We start from the raw sequence: 16,906 nt of genomic DNA on the forward strand, positions 1-16,906 counted from the left end.
GAGAGAGAGTGCTATCGATGGCCGGGCGAGGAAGGAGCCACCTGCGCGTGTTTAGCACCCAAAAAAACACGGCAGGCGCTGCCGATTCCTAAAAAGGAGAAGGCCGTTGGCCAGGAGGCTGATGGTGAAATGAGTGGCACTTCCTGTGTCAGGGGGAAGTCGGCTCTCTCGAGCGGCTAGTGTCACTGCCCCCCCCCCCCCCCCCTCTCGAGTTGGCAAATGTCCAAATAACCAACAGCTCTCCGGGGGAGTGGGGGGGTTCCTCAGCTGTCTTCGCACGCAGCTTTGCGGGAAAGGAGCGAATCACACCCCACCCCCACTTCTCTTCTCACAGCGTGTCCCGTGATTGGCCGTCTTCATGCCGCGCGGAGCCCTGGGCATGCCCACCACGGGATCAGGGTTGGGGCTTTCAGCTCGGAGGTCTAATTTCCCCCTATGTGAGAGATCAGCTGAGCTGTTCATGTCGCCAGCCATCTTGGCACCTCAATCCCCTGCTGCTCCTTTGGCTTGGGGGGGGGGTCAGGATGGAGCTCAGAGCGTGACACTGTCCGGTAGCAAACAGCTGTCTGTGGTCCTGATTCTGCCTGTCCAGGTTGGGAATCATCCCCCTTCTGGTCGAGGTGGATGCCAGGCAGGTGGGAAAGGTCATAAGCTGCCTGTTTTGCCCCAGCGTCTTAAATGATTGCAAACTGAATGATTTTTACGTAATTGACTTTCTCCCTTGATGTCAGATGTTGTGACGTAATGCTGCAAGGCAGCCTGTAGGTGGCATGATGTACAGAGCCAAAAACCAACAGTGAGGGATACCACACGCGATTGGGATTATATCCACACCTGTGGGCAGCCAAGACCCGGTGCAATGGTACTAATAACTCCAGCCACAAACGCCTCACTGGGAACGCGAAGTCACCAGTCATCAGAGGTGGATAGTTCAGGTCCACAAAGTAAAAGTCCAGACTAAGACTGCTTCAGCCAACCAGTTGAGTGTGACTGTGATTCTCGGCCCTCGCCAGGATCTCCAAAAACATCCCGACGACGAAAGATGTGGAGCCGCTGCTGGAGATCGACGGCGACGTGCGCAGCTTCGAGGTCTTCCTGTCGTCACGGACCCCAGTGCTGACGGCTCACGATGTGGAGACATTCCTGCCCTGCACGGTCAACCTGGACCCCAAGCTACGGGAGATCATTGCAGGTGAACGTGGGGAAAGGCCCTATCGAGGGAGGATTTCACGCCCTTACGATGCCCCCCCCCCCCCCCGCTGTGGTGCTATTTTAGGTCATCATGTGCTCAGTGTGACAGTTAGGCCGCTAACAGGGGCGCCATTGTCCCTCACCGCTGCCTCCGCTGACAAATATGTGACCTGCGGTTCCATTGTGTCATGTCAGTCCCCCCCCCTCCCCTCCTCCCCAGCAATGTAAACATACAGCCACCTGGCTGGATGCTGCAAAATGTCGTCGGGACCCCCCAAAACATTTTGGGTCCACTCTCACACTGCCGCAGACAGCGCCTACCTGTGTTTCCTCGAGGAACCTGTCCTCCTCCCCCCACCCACCACTCGTTCTTTCCTACTTTTTGGGTCTTGGTGACCCACCTCACTTCTCCATTTTGCGTTGCGGAACACGCTCTGGTTTCTTTATCTCCGCGGCCAGACAAACGGCCATCCTTCATGCCTCCGTACCCCCACCAGTTGAGGAATCTCCTCACTGTTGATATCAGCTCTAAGTATTGTTAGCTACCAGTATTATTAGGTGTCTGCGGCAACGTGAGGGTGGAGCCAAAACAATTCAGATGGGATTTTTACCTCGAGACGTAGTGTAATCGAAACATGGTCTGTAATTTTACTCTGGTTCGAATCTGCCATGTCTGTAATAATTTCAGCCTGCAGAAGTGAATACAGACCTCTTTCGGTAATAGTTGTTCAGTCTGCGTCATCTTGATAATAAGGTCGTATCTGTAAAGGCGTGACTCTTTTTTTTGAGGAGGAAGCAGCATTTATACGCTAAAAATAACTTTAATGTCCCCTGACTTGTCCTAAAGATCTGTCCTAAAGTGTCTTCTGTGGCAGGACACAATAACTCTGGTGCTCCGGACGCATTTAGTTTTATCTCTGCTATCTCTTGTAATTTAGGGAAATTACGCACATTTCTACACACATATACAGACGTGGGTCTGAACAGAAGCTCCGCTGCCCATCCGACAGCCCCGGAGCATTTTTCGTGGGGTTACAGACCAGCAGAGATGCAGCTGCCCTGTTGAACAAGGGATTCAAACCGACAACCTTCCGGTGACAGGCGCAGAGTCTTAACCTGCTGAGCCACACAAACCTCTGATAGCATCAATTAATCTCAAAGAAAGTCCTTTGCTTCTAGACCTTGTTTACTTTAGCGCCCAGCTCTGTGCTAGAGGCCCATCCAGTTTAAAAATAATCCGTATCTAGTGTGAGCATCTTTTCACTCCTTCTCTCTCTCTCTCTCCCCCCCAACCCCCCCCCCCCCCCAGACGTGCGGGCAGCGAGAGAACAGATGCATCTCGGTGGAGTGACCTATCCCACGCTGCCCCTCCAGGACACACCCCCCCAACGCGCGCCACCCGCCTTCGGCCAGCACCTTCCAAGCTGCTCCCCCACATTGCCTGCCCCCAGTCTGCCCCCCCAGCCCCACAGCAGCCAGTACAGCGGCCTGACTGGCCCTCAGCATCCCTTCTACAACAGGGTAGGGTGGGGTTTTTTTTTTATTCCGCCATCTCCCTGCCTTAAATAAAGGGGCCTCCATTCATTGCTTTCTGACTGATAAAATAACTAAAAACAATCTAGCCTGTCAAAAACTAACACATGAGCGGGAGATCTGTACAATCAGTTCAGGTGCAGTTTCATTCAAAACTACTATCAGAGTGTCTTAGCATGAAAATTAGGGGCAAATTCATGCTGATGAGGTAGTTTAGATGTTCTTCAGCTCAGCGTCTGGTTTCAGACATCCTGCTTTGAGGAACACTGGACCAAATACCCCCCTAACCCTCATCATCACCCCATCCTGGTTTTGGTGTAAACTTCTCCCTAAATTCTCTTAATTATACCATCTGTCATCTCAGCCCCCCCTGACTGTGTTCCATTGTAGTGCTGCTTGTTTCCATGACGCTGCCAATTTTGTTTTTTTCCCATTTATTTATTCTGATTTATTTTTTGGCCATTTAAGTTTGCCTCTCCCCCACCCCCCCCCCCCCGGGTTCCCTCCCCCCCCAGCCCTATTTTCCCCATGACGTGTACCAGCTGCCCCGGCAGTACGTTCCCAGTTCCCATCATGCACTTCTGCGCCCATCCGTTACATCTGGCTTTCCCAGGGCTATGAGCAGCACACTCGTAAGTACAAGGCCCTTTGCACGACAAGAATATGCATTCATTTCTACTTGTATGGCTTTATATATTTTATCGTGTGTGTATATATCGAAATAACTTAATAATAATTCCTTGGCCCGGTCTGAGGATGGTCACTGGAGGTTTTCTCTGTGTAAAAGGTGTTGTAGACAGTTTCAAGATAATCATGTTTACCCCGCATTTAAAAACAGGTTGCAGGTTTTCTGAATATGTTGGCCCCACCCACTGCTATGCTAAGTCCCACCCCCTCTTCTCTGTGCTCAGGAAGTTATTAAGGAGGATGCCAGCGAGGGTCTCCCTTCTCCCATTCTCCCTCCCGCGGTAACCCCTGTAGGGACAGCATGCTCTGTCTTCCCCGCCCCCTTAACCCCATTGGTCCAGAGGCCCTAACACAAGCTGCCGCCATTGGACCACTGTGGCTTCACTCTGTGTTTTGCTTGTCTTTTGTAAGAAGCTAACCAGTGTAGAGCAGCACATGGAAGCATGTCTGATGCTTGGAGCATGTTGAGTCCCAAACATGACCAAGTCCAACTAAATCAAAGCACGCGTTTTCAGGCCGTCGTATAAACGATGAGGGCACCATGTCCGCCATCCAAAGGACATGTGTCACCGGTCACTGAAAGACTTCCTGTCGTCCCCCTCGGACCAGACGCCGACCCTGACATGCTGCATAAGGAGCGAACGCAGACAGGCTGTGGCCAGACGGGCGGCGACAGACGCGGGTGGATGCTCGCGACCCACTCCCGGTCCGATCCGCACAGGGACCGTCGCCAGGCGCAGTCTTCATACCAGAACTGTTTTTCCTCCGCGTTCATCTGTTGTGCAGAGATCGCTCTCTGTTCCTCTTGCGTCGGCAGCCCAGCCGTGGTGTTATCGCCCGCCGGCGCTGTCACCGCCCCCGCTAACTCCCATACCAGATTCAAAAGCCCCTTCAGGTCCTTGCGGACGTTTCCCGCACACCAAGCTCTCGAGAGTGATGCGAGGTCGTCCTTATGTACGCGCCCTTTCGCATTTCCCTGCTTTTCTGGGACGGGTTATCTCAGGATATCCCAGAATGCTCTTACCGGGTTCTACTGGGCCACTGCAAAGTGGAGATTAAGGAGGTCAGTTAAAGAGCGCTAGGCTCTGTGTGTGTGGAGACCAAGCCATCATCTGTAACCCCTCGACTTCTGCATTTGACCAGAAGGTTGTTTGTTCCGGTCCCAGGAGCCGTGCTGAATTTACCCTTGGGCAGGAAAAAAGTGCTTGGTTCGCTCTAGCGAAACATGTAATGGTATTAAAAAAGAGAACAACCGCACACATTATCTCACTTTTTTTCTTTTTTTTTTTTTTAAACGTCATGGTGAAGCTAAATAAATGTACTTCCAGGCACATCTGCTTCACGCTCCACCTTCTGGTCGTCTTCCGGGGGGGGGTGGGGGGTGGGCATTTGCCCGGATTTCTCAGTCAGGGACTCGCCGGCTTGGATGTCTGTGCCATCTGTGAAACACGGCCCCGTTTATATTGCCTTAAAAACACGCTTCCCTTTCGCCCCGCCAGCGCACGCAGTAATTACCGCCTAATCGCAGGCAAATCATTTTAGTGCCCTCTGCTTTTTTTTTTGTCCCGCGGTGCTGTAATGGTGATTACATCCCTTTCTTTTCCCTTTCTGTCCTACCTGTCAGGCTGTTGGCGGTGCGGTTCAAGCCGTCCGACAGGCTGGACAAAAAAACTGACAGATTTACTGTAACTCCCCCCCCCCCAAAAAATCGCTCAGTTTCTTCGGCTTGCGACGACACGTCTCCCTCAGAAGGTGGCGCCCTAGGCAGCTGTCCACGTCGCCTAATGGGTCAATCGCCGCTGACACAGTGCAGCAAGTGCTTCCTCCATCTAACCCCGAGTGTGATTCATCTCCGCCCTCTTTTCACATAACCTTCCTGTTCTCCCTCTGTCTCTCCCCCTTTTCACGGCCAGTTTCAGCTCGGCTTCCTGCCTCTCAGACAGACCCAGGTATAGTCCCTGCTCTCGCTTTGTGCCCTGTGCTGCAGCTGGAGTGTTTTGTGCCTTTATCCGCCATTTAGACCTTAGCGCCATTTTGTGTGTGGCGAGAGAGTGATGAATGTCAGGAGAGCCACCATACTGCGTGAAAACTCCCAAGTGTGACCGTGAGGGATACTGTGCCCTACAGGACAGGTGAGATTTAGGGAATAATTCCATGTGACTGGCCTTATTCGGCAAACTGAGGGCCAGTGTGGTTCAGGGGGTGAGGATGATGTGCCTGTGAAAGAAAGGCCGCCAGTGTGAATCCCGGGATCGACAGAGCGATGTCACCATCGGGCCCCTGAGCAAGGCCTTTAAACCACTAACTGCTCCGGGATTATTTGACCCCACTTTCTCAAAAATTATACATTGCTTGGGATATAAGTGTCTGCTAAATAAAGTGTAAATGTAAGGCCTGTTCTGATCACAGCTTCAGGATATTCGCACCTTAGCTCATGGGTAACGTCGGTTGTTTTAATATGGAAGATAAACCACTTACTCTGAGGCCATTTAAATAAAGACAAGCAAGCTAACAATCTTCTCAGGCGCAGCACGTAAGGCCCCAGTGGCCCACAGCTAATCCCCCCACGTCAATGTCTTCTAACATACTACGAGAAACCCCCCGGGCTAGTTAAAGGAGCCATACTCCCACCCCCCTGGGCAATAATTTCAGTCATTGTCTTTTTATTCTGATACTTATTCAATACATTTTTTTTCACCAAATTAATCGAGGTCACCGCCGCTAAATGGGAGTGAGGAGTTTCGCCTCCTCTCACATCGCCGCTCATCCTCGCCCACCGCCGAGACAATGGCTGCCGTCAAGTGGCTTCGAAATGGAGAAATTATGAGCCCATTATTAATTGACACCAAGTGGAAGGCAGACTTTAGTCTGGGTTGAGGTCAGCTGGGGGGATGGGAGGTGTCAGGCTAGCTGTTAGCGCCTCGGTTAGCGGGCATTAGCTGCCGCTATAAGCATACCCTGAGTCAACATTGTTACCGTGTAGCATTTGGCATGTAGCAGTTAGCATGCAGCATCTAGCGTGTAGCTATTAGCATGGTGAGATGTCGGGCAAAGCAATCTGCTTTGTACCACGCTGCTACTGCACAATCGCAAAGAAAAATCATCAGATTTTGGTCCGGCCTAGGGGAGCGTGCTGTGCTTAATGTAATGTGAAATCTAACCTCTCTTCCAGGGAACTCTTCCCTGGTTTTAATTTAGTGTTCAAGCTCCGGCAAGCAGGTTTCTGGGAACCCCCCCACCCACCCACCCACTGACTATGCAATCCTGTTTTCCGGTCCCGGCTCCGTCGGATAGGATTCTGCCATGGTCCCCCCCGGCCCATCCACCGTCCCACTCAGCTCCATGACGACGGACTGTGTGTGTGAGCGACTCCGGCAGATCGAGGGCATCAACCCCACCATGTTTGTCCAGTACTCGGCCACCATAAAGAAGGTATGGCCTGATACGACCCAGGAGGCAGAATCAACACCCTTTTACCGTTTCACCTGCCGCCGGTGGGCTGGGGAGGGATTTCGTTCCTCCATCATGAATTTGGTGTGTTTGTCACATGACAGTCAATTTCTCGTTTTGTGTCATTTAATGTCATTCTGCAACTGTCTGGTTGGCCTCCGGCTCCACCCATGACCTAGGGATGTCCTTGGCATGCACAGTGGTGTCACGCTGCACAGTGGTCACCGTGAACCGTGCCATCCAACCGTGTCGTCATCTGAGAAAATGTAATGACCCACTTTTCCATCCCAGGCCAACATCAATGGCAGAGTGCTGTCCCAGTGCAATCTGGACGAGCTTAAGAAGGAGATGGACATGAATTTCGGCGACTGGCATCTCTTCAAGGAATTGGTGAGCTGAGAGACACGGACGAGAACAAACGACGGATCGTCTTTAAAGATGCATGTCGACTCCAAACATTGTGCAACGTGAAATGTGTGTGTGTGTGTGTGTGAGACTCGTCTGCGTGTGTGTGCGCATGCCGTTTCCCCGGTATTTTGGATTTTATAACCCGTGTCTCTTTGAGAGCGCAGCCTGTTCTAGGTTGAAATCAGTAACACATGTATCCGCGCCGATCACATTTCCATTCAGGCTTATACAAACGATCGCCGAGCTGCCAAACGCGGCTGGCCATCTGCTCCAGAGCGCCCGACACTCAGATGAAGGAAAGTTATTGTCTCTGTGCTTGCCGTCGACGCTCAGCGCGGGCCCAATTCTCCTCGCGAACGCAGTGAATCCGACTGGTTGGAAAGCAAGTCTTTATCAAGGCCGCGTTTGGTTGGCTTGGTCTTAACTTATCTGTGTCCTTTCTGAATGGGGTCCTCCGCACACTGTGGAGTGTTTTGAAGATTCTCTGGGTGTAATTTGATCCAAATAGTGCTGCGAATACACTGGACAACGCCATCGCATATCTGTTTCCAAGGCCTTTTTTGAGGTTGGGCCGAGGCGCCAGAGTCTTATTTATATTTTCCAAGGTTTGTGTGTAAACTTGAAAAAGTAGAGTGATGGAAAAAGCCGTTCATGGAAGACGACCTTAGGGACAAGATGCTGTTTTATCTACGCCATGACTGGCACAGTTATCTTGTGATAACGTTCACATTTATATATTTAGCGGACACTTTTGTCCAGACGACGAACGAGCAATGGGGGTTTAAAATGCTTAACACCGCGTTGAGTAGGGAAACCAGGATTGCTGTTTCGAATCAGAAAATGGCTGGAAATGATCAGGACATGTATGATAGTTTCCACCGTGTCCATCATGGTCCCTTACAAACCCCTGTGCCGGACCTCTGACCCTCCGCAGGTGACAGAGCTCCGCCACGCAGAGAGCCAGGTGCTTCATGAGGGCCTGCAGGTCGCCAGTGGGCAAGACAGCAGCATGGTCACCCCCGGCAAAACCACCACTGACCACAAGACATCCAACAGGTGCAGCCTAAGCTTTGAGGACCTGAGCAACCTGGGCTTGGACGAGCCTCATAAGCTCTGCAATTCCCATTGGTCGGTAAGTGAGGATCCCCTGACTGTCCTAACTCCAGCTCCTGATCCTGCCCATGACCACAAGGGTGTTTGTACTACCCCCAGGATGGAAGATGGTAATGGATTTCAAGTCATTAGTATTAATTAGTCTTAAAGCTTGACGCTTCTGAGGACGCACTGTAGAGTAGGTGTGATGGAGACTTCTAGCATGCGTGCAACATGCAGGGCTCAGGCAGGTTTGTCCTCCCCGCCTCCCCCCCCCCCCATTCTGCGGCACACATCCGCCGTTGAACAAAATTAGCATGTGGTTTGAGGTGAAAATGACCCACTGTGGCCAAGACAGCTAATGGAGCCCCGGGTGGCCATGCTGACCTGACGACCGCAAGCAAAAGCGTCCCCCCCCCCAGCTGTGAGGGTGGAGATGTGGGGCCTGCAGTACCATGGGGGGGGGGGTATTTCTGTCTTCAGTTCTCACTCTCCACAGCCTTATCAAATACACAGAGCAGTATTGACATTTCAACTTTAACCCCCCACCATCACCTTCCGCCTAAAAGTGTCCAGAACCCAAACGACGGATCCAAATTTCGTGAGGTGGCGTGTCAGTGGGCGCTAATGACGTGTCACACACATTGACCCCCCGCCTCCCCTTCGCCCCCCCGCCCACCCAGGCAACAGTGCATCGGACCTCCAGCATGTCCAGTCTCAACTCCCAGGAGTCGTCCAGCGACATCTGCAAGCTGACAGACAAGCAGCAGGAGGAGTATCGCGACGCCTACAGGGAATACATTGCGCAGATGGGCCAGCTGGAGGGGGGGGGGAACCCCACGCCTCCGGACTCCCAGGACAGGGTAGGCGAGGCTGATCGGGAGGCCCATGATCCCACCGACGTCAGCAGCCCATCACTCGAACCCATCGCTGAGGAGGAAGAGAAACCACAATCCCACAAGACCGGGCTGTTCCCGGAGCTCAACAGTGAGGAGGAGGAGTCTGGGACAGAGGAGATGGACTGCACTCCACTCCTCAAGGAGGAGAAGAGGGTGCGCGTCAAAGTTCCAGCAGCTGCCCGTCTGTCCTCCGCCGACCTTGACAAGAAGGAGTCCTCCGACTCCGGGCTGAGGTCCAGCGACAGCTCGCCGGAGCACTCGCCTCGGGACGAGAAAACGGGGTCCACCCTCATCGCACTGGAGCGGGAGAGCCACCTGGGGAGTAGCCCAAAGCGGAGCCCGCAGGAAGACGCCACCCGCATGTCACTCTGCTGGGACACGCCCTCCGAGAGGAGCTGGTTCGCCAGGCATGATTTCGCGATGAGCCGCGCCTTCAGTGACACCACGCTCAACAACAACAACAGCGGAGTCCCCTTCCGCCGCCTCATCACCAGCCCCGGCTCGGGGGTCATCCCATCGGTGCGCAAGAAGAAGAGGCTGTACTTGGGTCTCGGAGCCGCCGCTGTGTCTGCGGACAGCGTGGCCTTGGGGGACGAGCAGGAGAGCATCCTGTGACAATCCAGTGCCCCAAACAGTGCCCTTCATAACCACATCCTAGTAGGTCCATTTTTTTCAGCCTGTGGACAACAAAAGATGAAATGTAAGATTTACAGGTTCCAGTGCCCAAAAATCAGAGACACCAGTTTCATCTGTAATACACAAAATTGAGGTAACAAAAAGAATTGCAGCAAGGGAGACAATCTTAGAGGCAGGGAAAATATGCTTGATCGGGATTAGAGTTTTGTATTGAAGCTTGTGGAATTATACAAAAAATGGAGATCCAGAATTAATGTAACCACAGTAGAAGCACATAAAGTTGCCTGTGTGTTTAGCGTGTTGTACACCATCCCACCACTCCAAAGGCTGTAGGACAGGCTGGTCGAAGGCTAGCAGGTGACATTACTGCCGACTGCATCAGATACACCAGCCTGACGCGCCCCTCACAGCAGGCGCCACCCAAGCGCGGGGGGGCTACAGCGCTGCAAGAATCCCAACTATTTCGGTCTTTGTCGGTCCTGCTGGTTTGTTACTTTTTATATCGGTTTAGAAACTGGGATGTGCTCGGCGGATCACGGACACTGGCGAGCGAAATAAAATCATTAATCTGTTTCTCGTTGTGTCGCCTCAAGTGCCGTGATGCCTTTAAATAAACATTGTGTTTGCTTAAGCAAAATGAAGAAAATGAAAAAAACGTTCTTAGGCGCTTGGAAAGGACGCAGAGCGTCATCTGCGTGAAATCTTTCCGTAAATCCGTAAATTCGTAATGGAGTAAATCACTGGGGCTTTTGCGTTATTTGTTGTTTAGAGGAAAACCCACAAAAAAATCTTCATAAAGCAAATCTCAAGAACCATATGCCCCCCATAATTAATAAAACCTGCTTGTAGAAAATCTCCTCATTCAAGTAAGTGAATTGGCCTGTGTTTTCACTTTGCAGTTTATCCTGTTTAATTGCATTAAAAAAAACACTGCTGTGGTTATTTCCTGCTCCTAAATAAGAGTTTCAGCAATGTCACAGCCGCTGATGTCCGGTGTGCAACTGGTCACAGAGTTAAAACAAGTTAATGCCCTTATATGGGATAAAATTGATAACGGGTAGCCTCACACCTCCGGGTTGTGGATTCGAGTCTTGCCTTCTCCTCGCGTCACGTTACCCTGACTAAGATAAGTATTTGGAAGGTGGCGGACAAATGATAACCAATGATAGCCCTTTCCGACGCGTAAATTTAGTAAATTGCAAAGTGCACATATGCATGGTCTTGAAATGAATTGAAATTAAATGAACCACATGCATTGTCTTACCTGATATGAGTCTACGATCTTTTTTTTTGTCTTACCGCCCCGCAAATGTAGCTTATTACTTTTAAATGAAGCACAAATTACCTGAGTGAAGCTGTCTTATTTCGGACATACTACGAGAGAAACTCCGGGCATTGGGAACGCCATCTATATGGTCGTCAAGAGTCGATCCATTTTACAGCACATGGCCTGGATAATTTGTTACCTAAATATGCTGATGTACGAAAATTGTTTCTTTACCGTATATTGTAAGATACGGGCAAATGTGTTCCAGTATATAACCATGTATATATGTATATATCCTGGGATCATAATGTCATGTATAATCTATGTGGATGTATGTGTGATTTAGATTTGCGCAGCCCTTTGAAAAAGAGATTTGATTTTTCCTCCACAATAAACCACCTTTCATTTCTAGGTTCACTACAGAAATTATTTCGAACTACAGATACAAATATTTGCGTTAATATTTCTCTATTTACTTATATATTATAAGCAGGGGACATCACCATGACAAATTCGGACAGACATTGTGACCAAGACGCATTTTTACCACGTATATAGTACTGGCCCTACATAGATTTTATTTTTAAACCACGTACACGGACGGACAGGGTGGACAATCCCTGGTTATAACTGTGGCATTTTCCCCATAAATAACGGTATACGGAGGGTCAAGCAACCAGTAGGTGGCGTGCTCCCCTTACAGAAAAAGAAAAAATACAACGGCTCTGCGAAAGTGTAGTAATCCGCTACATACCACGCCGATACTTAATGTTGTCAACCCAAGAGTCAGAGCCGGATTCCTTTCTTGTGCAATGCTTTGTTAAAACTGGGTTAGATACATCGCAAAATATACGCACCCTATAAGCGTTATGTAAATACATGTACATTCTGAAATAAACAGTAAGGACAAGATCAAGCGTGAAAAACAGTGATATACGCAAGAATGGTTTTGTACTCAGCAGCTGGATGGCTGGAGAAATAAAACTATTGCTTTGTTTTTTTTTTAAAATAAATGAGGTTTGTTATCAGTTTTTATCTTAATTTGGTCTAAGTGTTATTTTAGTTATAACATGTCGGTGCGAGTTTTAATGAATTAATGCTATTGGTTTCGGCAATTACGTCGAAATCAGTGTCTAATAAAGGGGAAGTTTGAAATAAGAGGTGAGGGTCGAAGCTCATCGTGAGGGCTGCAGTTCCATTTAGTGCCGATGGGAGGAGCAGTCTGCTCGTTCATATTCGCTGCTTGGAGCCCTCTTATTAAACTATGGCATGCTTGTTCTTTGTACTGCATATTTAATTATATGAAATTACTGGTAGCCAGACGCCGGAATCCGAAATCGAGAGAAAAGCCATCAGCCTAAAGCCGACGACTCTGGTGCGCTCTATTTTCTGATCTGAATGCAGTTTCCAGGGGATATGTATGTTCGATTAGTCGAAGGAGATGGCTTTTTTGCAATTGCTAATCGAACCATCACTGACTTTTGATTAGTACCAGGCGGGTATAGCAAAGCAGAATCATCCCTTGGCTGTGCACTGGGCTTTTGGTGTCAAGGGCAGAGAAGGACGGCTCATCAGACCCAGCGGCGCCAGGGGAACACCTGTTTAACATAGCTTGAAGTTTCTATACACAGGTGAGGCAGCGGTTTCGCCTATTATGGTTTTAATTCTCCATTGTTGGGAGAATTGCGGAAACGCATTACCGCTATGGGTGAAACACGGCGATCGCCGGTAGTGCTTTTTTTCCTGCACTAAACGTCCGCGTCTTGCTCCGCAAAGCCGATTGCGACAAAGCTTTTGTTTCGTTTTCGGCTGCCGTGAACGCGCTTTATATAAGAAGCGACGCAACCGCTGCAGAAACGGTAATAAAACACTGCTAACCGGCGACTACAAACATCTCCGATATTAATTAATACCAACCGTGGAAAAAGGTAGCCGTTTTGCATGCTGGCCAGCAAACGCTCATCCGATGCAATGACATTTTATGATCTCTGAGAATAAGCGTCATCATTGATATTGAGCCGTCGGCCTTGCAAATTATTAGATTGCCGAGAAAAACAACCCCTGTATAAATATAGCATGTAATCATGGACATCTTTCGATCGTGAAAAAAAAAAAAAAATACTTTGCTCGAGAATCCAGGCATCGTGAATTTTAATGTTTCAACCATCAAACTGAACAAATGTTACGAGAATGGAGACGTTCAAATAAAGCATTTGATTTATTTTTTGTATAAAAAGGTACAATTTACAATATTACTTTTATAAAAAGTTTCAGCATAATTAAGTACAGCATTACATGTTATGCAGAAATTTGCAATCTCTGCAACTATACAAGTTAAAACTCCGATTGTAGAGTTTACAAGGTTTCGCTCGCTCGTTTCATTTTTTTTTTAAACCACGTCCAGTCCTTCATGTGCCAAAAAGTAACAATTCTGACAAGACAGACTAAACTTTATACAATAACTAACCAAGTCTTCTATGCACGCTCCACCTTCGCAAAAAAGCAAAGATTTCTCATGTGGAAAGGGACGTCTTGACAATAGTCTTCTTTATTTTTTCTCTTCTTCCTTTTTTGCTCCCACGGTGGGGAATATATCCTTCCATCTGAAGAAAGGACAAACATGTCTAGAAGATAAATAACTGTAACTGTCCAAACTCTTAACATATAGATTGTCCTTTTAAAGTCTCTTGGTTCAATTAAAGAAGAAATCCAAACTGAGAACAAAAAATAAGAGGAGAGGAAAAGTCAGCTCCCAGGTCCTGCGTTTTTTGTGTCTTAACCAAACACCTGCAAAAGATTGAGAAAGAGAGGCGTGTTTTGAAAATGCAAACAGGGCAGAGATCCGGACAGACTGCATGGCGCCAGTGAGGAAGCCGCAGTTTTAACATTTAACCAAACACTCAAATACTGGGCAAACCCTGAACTCCAGATGTACACACTCGCCCAGCCGAAGAGCACATCCTGGCAACTTCTCACTTACAATCTGCTATCCGATCGACTTAATTGTAGTTCGCTTGGCGCCTGCTTTCTTCTTGCATCAATTATTTGCAGACGTCAAAGCAAGCGGTCCACGCAAGTACAAATCCCAACAGTACAAAATGTATTTTTACTCCCCCACCACACTGTGCTGAGCGACAACGTATGCTTCTTTTTAAATGCAGAATAGGAAACGCCAGCTGAACTCTACCAATAAATAAATAAGAGCTTTGTTCCAGCGATACCGCCAATATCCATTACTTGGGTTTACATGAATACAGAACTGCAGTTCCTCTTTGAGCCTATCCGTAAGCCACCGATCACTCGCAGTACATGACTAGATGTCGTTTTTCATATAAAAAGGGAAATACTTACCAGTTTAACGATAGAGCGTCTTGCTGTCATCTGTGGTGATTTCTTTTGGAAATTCAGCAGACTGCGAACAAATAAATTGATTTTGTAAAATGTTTGCATCTGCATATGCTTGGTATAATAGTGTGCATATATACATACATTTATAATCTTCGTGATATCCCGAGGAGTAAAAACGACGATGTTATTTGCACTTAAGCTAAGAACCTAGATGCGTTTACGGCATTTCCTTACTATATAATTATCTTTTTTCCCCGGTAACACTACATTTTAACAGGGCGATCCCACGCGATTCTCTGTTGGATATAGCCAGTAACCACAGAAATTCCGACACAATCCAGCCACATTACCTGTAATGAAAGGATGCTGATGTCTGTGTTGAGGGTTGTCAAGGGAGTCCTGGATGTCGCCTGGCCCGGCCGCTGGTGGTGGAGGCTAGTTATAGCGGAATTCGAGTCAAGCGCGATCTGCAGGTCCAGGATGTAATCGATGACATGCTGCAGGATTTCCATCTTGCTAACGCTCTTGTTCTGGGGGATGCTAGGCACCAGCTCCTTCAGCTTGGAGTAGCAATCGTTCATGTTGTAGAGCAGACTTAACGGATCATCCACGGGGGTCTTGCTCCGGGAGATTCCGAGGCTGTGTTCTGACAAGTTGGCGCCGTTTTTTCTGAAAGATCTCACTGGGCTTATTGCTTTCATTTTTGACACTTCGGGTGACTTCGTTTGCGTTTCGAGTTGCACTCGCGGTTGTGCGCTGGTCCTATTCGTACTGTCGGCTGGCAAGTAAACGGACTGATTTTGCAAGCTGTCATTGCCGGTTTATATACCCACTGAGCTGGGCATGTCACGCAGATGTTCAGGTAAATTTAATTGGTTGGATGCAGTACGTCAATCAGCGGAAAAGAGGAAGTTCATTGGCTGTTCCCTTCCTACGAATAAATCCCGCCCACGTCTTCCGCGTTCTTAACCAGTGAAAGTTCACGCCGAAGCTGGCGCTTTGAGAAAGCAGGGGCTGCGGTCGGTAATTTGGAAAATTAAACATTATCCTGTACATGATTTCGGTAGAACAAATTAATTTATTGTTAGAGACTGTCGGTCTTAATAAAATCACAACATCCATGAATGATGAAAAAATTATATTTCTAAAAACGGAATATCTCAATGACACCTAGGCCTATAATTTTAAATATTCACTGTATGGAATATAGATATACTTCCAAGTCCTGATCACTTTTAAAATATCGTGTTCAACGCATTAAGTGAATAGCGATGCACCCGATTAGAGGAGCCCGCCGTATCTATTATTATTAATAATACAAAATACTAGAAAACCTTGTTAAATCTGTCTGGATGCCCAACAAATAATTCAAAATGTTGTAAAAGGACATTTCTAACTACAGCAGATAAGTAAACTGCATAGGCCTTTAATCGCAGCAACTTCGTCACATACACGCGGGCACTTCGCACATTCCTTCACTCAAAGGCGAGCGCAAATTCATAGCCCATTCTTTCAGGCGTACTGACATTCTTACACCAACTTTACAAATATATGACATTTTTTATTTACAAGGCCATTCGGTATGACAGAGCATTATAGACATTTAGTGTGATAAATGTACTGGGTTTTCTATAATACAAATTGGTTCTATCAATATTTAGCGGTAAGACTAAAGGTACAGAAATACGTCTGGAAGTATCAGGGGAAGTGTCAATACGTAGGCTACAAATTTATATTTACGTTTCATTTAGCACTTTTATTACAAAACTTCCACTTAAATTTGCACTTCATTGTAACGAGCGCAAGGTAACAGCCTACTAATCTGATGTCCCGGGGTCGTTCTTTGGTTATTACGCCAATAATCCAGTAAATTCAAGCTTCATCTAGGCTGGGAAGACCGTGAATAAAAGTAAATATAAATATATTTAGACAAACATTTGATCAATTTGTGTATGCGTCAACACTGCTGCGTATCTAATGGATGATGGTGATAGTGCAATAACTGCAGGTAAATTACAGAACTTCAGACTCATAAAGTGGATAATCGTGCAACATATAAAAGAAATTATAGTTAAAATGTGTAGCTTTTTATATCAATTACACGCTGCATTCCTCAACTGGTGCAGCGGATTAGTGTTTTTCGAGTGCGACGTGATGCGACAGAAGCCGATTGCCCCGAGGCTGTATTGGCTTTTAAGCGCTTCTCCTTCGCGTTTCTTTTCCCTTACGACTGGAATTATTTCCGTAAAAACAGGGCATTCTCCTCTAACTGACAAACATCCTATACTAACCATAAGGTGCAATGGAATATTACAAAGTGGAAGGCATCGAGGAAAAACAGATCAGAATCCAAAGACGAAAATGTTTGCCAAAATGCAATTATATTTTTACATGA

The 16,906-nt window shown here is 47.9% G+C and overlaps 2 protein-coding genes across 3 annotated transcripts in view; one reads left to right on the forward strand and one right to left on the reverse strand.

Annotated features, from left to right (window-relative positions):
• Positions 1-11,572, forward strand: part of kidins220a (kinase D-interacting substrate 220a) — a 32,351-nt gene extending 20,779 nt beyond the window's left edge. Inside the window, 9 exon segments of the mRNA XM_049005127.1 lie at positions 1,014-1,192; positions 2,501-2,712; positions 3,240-3,356; positions 3,636-3,692; positions 5,325-5,360; positions 6,706-6,843; positions 7,153-7,251; positions 8,204-8,401; positions 9,045-11,572. Of these exon segments, the coding sequence (XP_048861084.1) occupies positions 1,014-1,192; positions 2,501-2,712; positions 3,240-3,356; positions 3,636-3,692; positions 5,325-5,360; positions 6,706-6,843; positions 7,153-7,251; positions 8,204-8,401; positions 9,045-9,875 (1,867 nt within the window). The 3' untranslated portion in view covers positions 9,876-11,572.
• A 1,790-nt stretch (positions 11,573-13,362) lies between these two features.
• On the reverse strand, positions 13,363-15,640 carry id2a (inhibitor of DNA binding 2a). Of its 2 annotated transcripts, XM_049005129.1 has the most exons (3): positions 14,862-15,596; positions 14,515-14,575; positions 13,363-13,950 (listed from the first exon to the last, which is right to left on the reverse strand). In XM_049005129.1, the coding sequence occupies exons 1-2, from the start codon at positions 15,210-15,212 to the stop codon at positions 14,519-14,521; spliced, it is 408 nt and encodes a 135-aa protein (XP_048861086.1). In that variant the 5' UTR covers positions 15,213-15,596; the 3' UTR covers positions 13,363-13,950; positions 14,515-14,518. The 2 variants fall into 2 exon arrangements, with proteins under 2 accessions (XP_048861086.1, XP_048861087.1); XM_049005130.1 differs by lacking the exon at positions 13,363-13,950 and having other exon boundaries at positions 14,513-14,575; positions 14,862-15,640.
• Between the last annotated feature and the right edge of the window lie 1,266 nt (positions 15,641-16,906).

This window comes from Brienomyrus brachyistius, unplaced genomic scaffold, assembly GCF_023856365.1.
Source record: "Brienomyrus brachyistius isolate T26 unplaced genomic scaffold, BBRACH_0.4 scaffold148, whole genome shotgun sequence".
Lineage (NCBI taxonomy): Eukaryota > Metazoa > Chordata > Actinopteri > Osteoglossiformes > Mormyridae > Brienomyrus > Brienomyrus brachyistius.

Excerpts from the sequence above, each read along its gene's own strand:
- id2a (XM_049005129.1), bottom strand. The coding sequence starts at position 15,212 with ATGAAAGCAATAAGCCCAGTGAGATCTTTCAGAAAAAACGGCGCCAAC. Across the intron at positions 14,576-14,861 it reads TCAGCATCCTTTCATTACAG|TCTGCTGAATTTCCAAAAGA; the intron begins GTAATGTGGCTG and ends ATTTGTTCGCAG.